Below are 6,000 nucleotides of genomic sequence, written 5' to 3' on the forward strand. Positions count from 1 at the left end.
CCCTCTCCAGGAGTCAGGCTGGACTCGGGGGAGCAGAGACCACCAGCCCCCCAGATGGAGTGGGATGGGTGAAGTGACTACTCAAGGGCTTTCCAACAGCTGCCTCCTCACCCTCCCGTTGGCTCCAGCCAAACAGCCCCTCTTGGCCTCTGTGGAGTCTTTAGCTCCAAGTTCCGAAAAAGCCCTTCCTCACCCCTGCCCTATCACTCCCCTTGGGGCAGTTCAAAGCTAATGGAACAGCCAAGGAGAAAGCAGAAGAATCAAAGAAGGGCGGGGCACAGTACCCAGGAGAATTCAAGGTACCAGGTTGGCTCACCCCAAAGAGGAGAAGGCCCCCGGGGGCACTGGGGTGGGGTCATGCTCAGAGAAGCAGCCTGTAAGATTCACCTTCCCAGATTCTGTCACCTCGGGAAGGCACTTGGTGGCTCCATGGGAGGATTCCAGAGGGGGCCAAAGGATCTAGCACTCAGGCCAACACAGCAAGGCCTCACTCCTTGGGTACCTAGCCTCCTGTGTTCCCCTCCCACCCCAGGCCAGGAGGCAGGTGGGGAGGGTGCCTGCTCCACCTCTGAGCCCCAGAGAAGGGGCGGGGGCGGCTCTGCGATGCCTGGATCCCAGCTCTATGCCAACCTTGCTGCCCGAATTAGCCATCTCCCCAGAGGCAGCTCCATGGAGCTGAAACTGCAGCCCTCCCCATCCTTCCCTACTCTTCCTTTGCTGCCCACCCAGCCCCCCTCCCCACTGGTGACTCAGCCCTAGAACCAGAGCAACAAGCTGGAGGGAGAGAGAGAACGAGAAAGGGCAGGAAAAAGAGCCTTGGCTAAGCCTCAGATAAAAAAAGAACAAGGCCATTTTTCTCAGTTCTTCTCCCTTCCCTTGGCTCTTCAGTACTTTTCCTATACTTGACTCCCGAGGGCATTCTAAGTGTCATCTAACCTCAATCCCTCTTACGGCAAAGGGGATCCTCTTCCTTCTTTGTTTAGTTCTGACCAAGCCCCCTTCGCTGCTTCTTTTTCGACAAGATCCGGCTTCTCCCACTCCTGCCCAGTTGAAAGCCTCTTGGCCTAGACTGGTCACTGGGTAAAACCTACTACAAGTGCAGGCCTTCTGCCTCCAGCCACTGCTGCTGTGCCCATTTCTGCTGGCACAAGCCTTGGAGGCTGCCAGGCACCCACCCTGCCCGGGGAAACATGAGGTTAGGACAGCATGGCAGGTGAGCCTGGATCCTGTGTACCTCAGGCATGACCTCATTTCTAGGAGCCACCCTGCCCTGGGCTTCCCAGATACCCTCATTTCCAAGCAAAAGTGAAAGAAAGAGAAGGACCGGCGGTATCCCCATAGGCCCACAGGGTCAGACCAGACCAGAATGCCTGGATTCCCAGGAAGGAATGTCAGAGCAGGTGCTGGAGGAGAGATGGTGTCAGTAACCACCTCCCAGAGAACAGTCCCTGTCCCTCCAAGGAACCCCTCATGCATTTTGCCAAGAAGCCCAGAGCACTTGATCCTCTGCCTGCTCCTTACCCCTCATTTCCACAGAGTAGCAGATTGGGCCCTGGGTTAGGGCGAGCCCCCTATGTTGTGGGCCAGGAACCCCAGTCCAGAGATGAAGGTGATGGGGCAGCAAAGAAGGTCCCACCCTGGGTTTCTAACCATTTCTGAGGCCTTCTGAATGGAGAACAAGAAAGCTGTGCTCACCCCTCCTCCCACCCACAGGGCAGTGGACAAATACTACGATTTGGGGTATACTTTCAGGGAGTCCCTGCATCTCTTGAAAACCTTCTGTGAACCCCAGTTTAAGAGCCTATCCAAGACCATGAACGATCCCGCTTTTCCAAAGAGACTTTCAGGCTAACAGAATATGAGGCTGCAGCTCGTCTTACTAGTTAGTTCCTCTGAGTTGTGCACTCAGGCAGCTGTTTGCATCTGGCTACACAGCTGGCTGCAGCTAAGCCCAGCTGGCTCTCCCAAATGGCCGAGGGGTTGAATGGCCGAGGGGTTGAATTCAGTGAGATGAAGGGCCAAGACACAGAACCACCATTAGGAAAGACTGAGGATACTCAAGGGAGAGAACTCCTGCCCCTCAGAGGTTCATTAGCTTTAGAACCTTCTGGGCTCCTGGCAGGCTGAATGCCAGCTCCAGTTTCCCAGAGAGAAAAGTAGAACCCCTTTGCTCAGCCACCTTGGAGGGGGCTCATGGGTAATGAGGATGCATCCAGGTTCTGGCCTCAGCGCAAGAGCCTTCAGGTGTTCCTTGGAGAAAGGCACATGTGCAGAGGATTTTACACACTTCATCTCGTTACAGCCCCACTAACATCCCAAAAGAAGGCATGCTGTTCCCCTCCCTCCAACACGTAAGGAAATTCCGGTTCAGGTATTGGTAACAGATCTGAGACAGGACACTGGCCATGGGACCTCCAAGCCTCTTCTCCCTCTACCATATCAAGTTGACTCTCACAGGCCAGTAGCAGTGGGAAAGAGCACTAGATCCAGGTCCAACCCCTTTTGGGGGAAACCTGGTCCAGGGAGGGGAACCTGGCCCAGGGAGGGGACCTTGCTCAAGGTCACCAGGCAAAAGGGGGAGGGGTTGAGGAATCATTATTGACTCTTTCTTTCCAGTCTGATCTCTTTACCTATGTTATCTTATATCATGCAGATTTGGCATTGAAAGTCTGAAAATCTTTTTCTTGGTTAGGGCAGAGAGAGCGCTGATGTAGAAACGTGTGCTCCTGGTGGCTCAGGATCTCCAAAAGATAGAGGGTTGGCTAAGGCCAGGTGGCAGCTGCTGGGGCCAGGCTGGGAAGGGTGTGGTAGCCCTAGCCTCTGCAAGAGCAAGATGGAGTTGAGGTTAAGTCCAGGTAGGCAGGCTAGGTCAGGAGGGCAGAACCAAGGCAGGGGCAGAGTTTGGACTTTGGACATTCTAAACTTCCTCAATCTCTGCAGGCCCCAATCGGAGCAGGGAGAGATTTCAGTGTACCCTGAATGTGACTACATCTTCTTGTTCAGTGGGGTCAGAGGCCAGGTGGGGGCAGAGGCTAGGAGGGGGCAGATCACCCAGCCCAAAGAGGTGGATGGTACCTGCTTAACCTGTCCTAACCACCATCCCTCTTTGGACAGCTTCACCTCTCCAGCCGCCAACCTCGGCATGCTCTGAGGCCACAGCAGAGAGACCTCTCTGAATCCTGGACATGCTACTGGGCATGAGTGTGTCTGGTGGAGTGAGGGGCATCCAGGCGGCGGGGTGCAACCTCCTCCTCCTTCCTCCCCTATGCATAGCTCTTCCCCTCCTCCTTGCAGCTGTTGGGGAAGGAGAACAGAAGAAAGAGAAAAACACTGTTTCCCTCTTCAAACCAAAACAAACACACTCAGGGTTGAAGATCCAACACGAATCCATGGAATGCAGGGAGGATATCTGTGGGGAGAGTGCCACTGCTTGGGGGTGGGCAGGAGGAGACGCAGCCAGAGCTGGGACAAGTCCTCCTCTCTCTTCCACTGCTGCTATCCTCAAGGCGTCAGAGGGAGCGTATGGACAGCTCCAAACGCCCAGACTCACCCATCACCTCACCCTCCATCCGCCAAGCCAGCGGTTGAGAAGGCCATCCAGTCTGGCTCTGCAGAGGGTGTGGCTGGCGTGGCCGCAGACTACCAGCGAGGTGCTTAAATGCATATGCTCATTTTTCCCCCAAGCGTAGGGGAAGGGGGGTGCGCTGGGTGTTTATCTTGCAGTTTACCCCAGCTCCCAGCCCTGGAGAGAAGAGACTAGTGCTGGGTACTCGGTTCACAGAATGGGAGAGGACTCAGTCACCGGGACCCCACTTCCGCTCTCAGGAGAGATCTAAAGGGCGGAGGGGTGACGTCCAGACAGGTTCTGGCCCCGTCAGCACTTGCCAATGATTACTGCCCGACCTCACACCCAATCCTCCACTTCCCGCCAACCCCCAGCAGCCAGTGGGCCGCCTGGGTACCCACCCCTTAATCCTGGCTCCCAAGGGCCAGCTGCCCCGGACTCCGACTCCGCTCCGGACCCGCATCCCCCGCACGCACACTCTCGCTCCCACCCCACAGCCTCCAGCTTCACTTACAGGTAGCGCTGCTGCCGCTCTGTCTGCCGATGGAGGGCGACCGAGTAGCCGAAGAGGCTGCCCGGGTTCCCGGCCTCCTTCACTACCAGGAATCGGGTATCCAGGTTGAAGGCGGAGACGACGCAGCCGCCGGCCGCCACCATCAACGCGCAAAGCATCAGGCGTGGGGCGCGGGGCGCGCAGCTGGGGCCAGGGCCCATGGCTGCGAGCGGGAGCGGGGTCCGGGCGAGAGCGCGTGAGAGCGCGGAGCTGGGCGTGAGGACCTGTTCACCTGCTCCCCGCGCCGCCGGAGGACACTGGAACCCGCCGGCCGCTGCGCTCCGTAGTGCTGATCGGTTTCGTGCCCCCAGCCTCAGCCAGTTTCACAGCTGCGCTCTCGGATCCCCTCTTAAGATCCGTGGGTCTATCTTCCCGCCTCCCCAGCGGCCGGGTCGCCGCCGTCCCTGCCCTGGGCAACCGGCCCCCGGCTTGTCCCGGCCGCGCCCCCTTGGCCGCGCTGTTGCCTTCGATCCCGGCTTCGCGGCGGATCTGGCAAGCGCACCGGTCGACCGCAAGGAGGACAGGAGGGAGGGGTCCTGCGGAGCGCGCCCCGCCTCTCCACGCCCAGTCCCGCACCTCCCCACCTTGCGAGCCCAGCCCGGGCTGCGCTTTCCTTCCGGGGAAAGAGAAAAAGGTCCCGGCTCGGCCACCGCCTCTTAAAGGGGCAGCACCGCCCCTCCCTCCTCATCCTCCCTACTCCAGCTCCGCCTTCTCCCCCAAACACCTGTCGGCAACACCCAAAGGCTTAGATTTCCCCTCCCCGCCCCTCGCTTCTCTGGGAAAGAGTCGTCTCGGGAGCAAGATGGATGTGACCGGCGGAGCCGGGGGTGGGATTTGTCCGGCCGCTTTCCTGCCTCTGCTGCTGCTGCTGCTGAAAAGGCCAGCCCGCTGGAGAGACCTGGCGTTGGCGCATCTGGGAACAGACTTCAGCGCGCGGCTGGCTGGAATGCTGAACTCGCCTCCGCAGCGCTATGAGTCCCCAAGAGGTGGCTGTCGGTCCCTGGGAGTTCTTCCTCTCACCCAGGCTCCTCGCTGTGTTTGCAGAGATTTATTTCTCCTGTCCACTCATCCGGATCCGAGCTGAGATTGGCCCCTCAGCAAAGACAGACATATTTAGCAGTGGTAACAACCAAATGTCGCTAATTGTAATTACCAAAAAGCATTTTTTTCCCTGCGACTTCTGGTTCAAGGGATAAGACTGTCAATGTAGAAATGAGTCCCTCCTTCACAGAAAGCACTGCGTCGCCAGGAAGCTGAGCCTAGACCGTACCCATTTCTCGTCCACTCCTGCCTTCAGGGCCCAGCCCAGAGAATCCCAGAGGCTCCCTCTTCCTACCCAAGCTTGAACAGAGTGTTTGGAGACTGGGCTTGGACGTCAGCCCCCATCAGGTGTTTGGTGGGTAGCGCCAGGTGGCGGTAGGTGGGCGGAGCCTAAAGGTCTCCTACACCAAGGAATCAAATTGAAGGGGAACTTCAAGAGGTTACGCTGGCCAGGCGCGATGGTTCACGCCTGTAATCCCAGCACTTAGGGAAGCCGAGGCGGGCGGATCACGAGATCAGGAGTTCGAGACCAGCCTGGCCAATATGGTGAAACACTGTCTCTACTAAAAAATTACAAAAATTAGCCGGGCGTGGTAGCGGATGCCTGTAGTCCCAGCTACCTGGGGCAGGAGAATCGCTTGAACCCGGGAGGCACAGGTTGCAGTGAGCCGAGATCGCGCCACTGCACTCCAGCCTGGGCGACAGAGTAAGACTTCCTCTCAAAAAAAAAAAAAAGAGGTAATTATGTACTTTCTTGGATCTAACTCACATTTCTCTTGCTGCAGCTCAGAGACCCATTTTCCCCAGAGCATTTTGTTTTGTTTTGTTTTTGTTTTTTGTT

At 57.5% G+C, this 6,000-nt stretch overlaps 1 protein-coding gene across 2 annotated transcripts in view; it reads right to left on the reverse strand.

Moving 5' to 3' along the window:
* ITGA3 (integrin, alpha 3 (antigen CD49C, alpha 3 subunit of VLA-3 receptor)) overlaps positions 1-4,648 on the reverse strand; it is a 34,190-nt gene extending 29,542 nt beyond the window's left edge. For both annotated transcript variants that reach the window (XM_011999277.1, XM_011999278.1), the window contains exon 1: positions 4,080-4,648. In XM_011999277.1, coding sequence (XP_011854667.1) covers positions 4,080-4,279 — 200 coding nt within the window. In that variant the 5' untranslated portion in view covers positions 4,280-4,648. The remainder of the gene's footprint in view (positions 1-4,079) is intronic.
* Between the last annotated feature and the right edge of the window lie 1,352 nt (positions 4,649-6,000).

Source organism: Mandrillus leucophaeus, unplaced genomic scaffold (genome assembly GCF_000951045.1).
Source record: "Mandrillus leucophaeus isolate KB7577 unplaced genomic scaffold, Mleu.le_1.0 Scaffold59, whole genome shotgun sequence".
Taxonomy (NCBI): Eukaryota; Metazoa; Chordata; class Mammalia; order Primates; family Cercopithecidae; genus Mandrillus; species Mandrillus leucophaeus.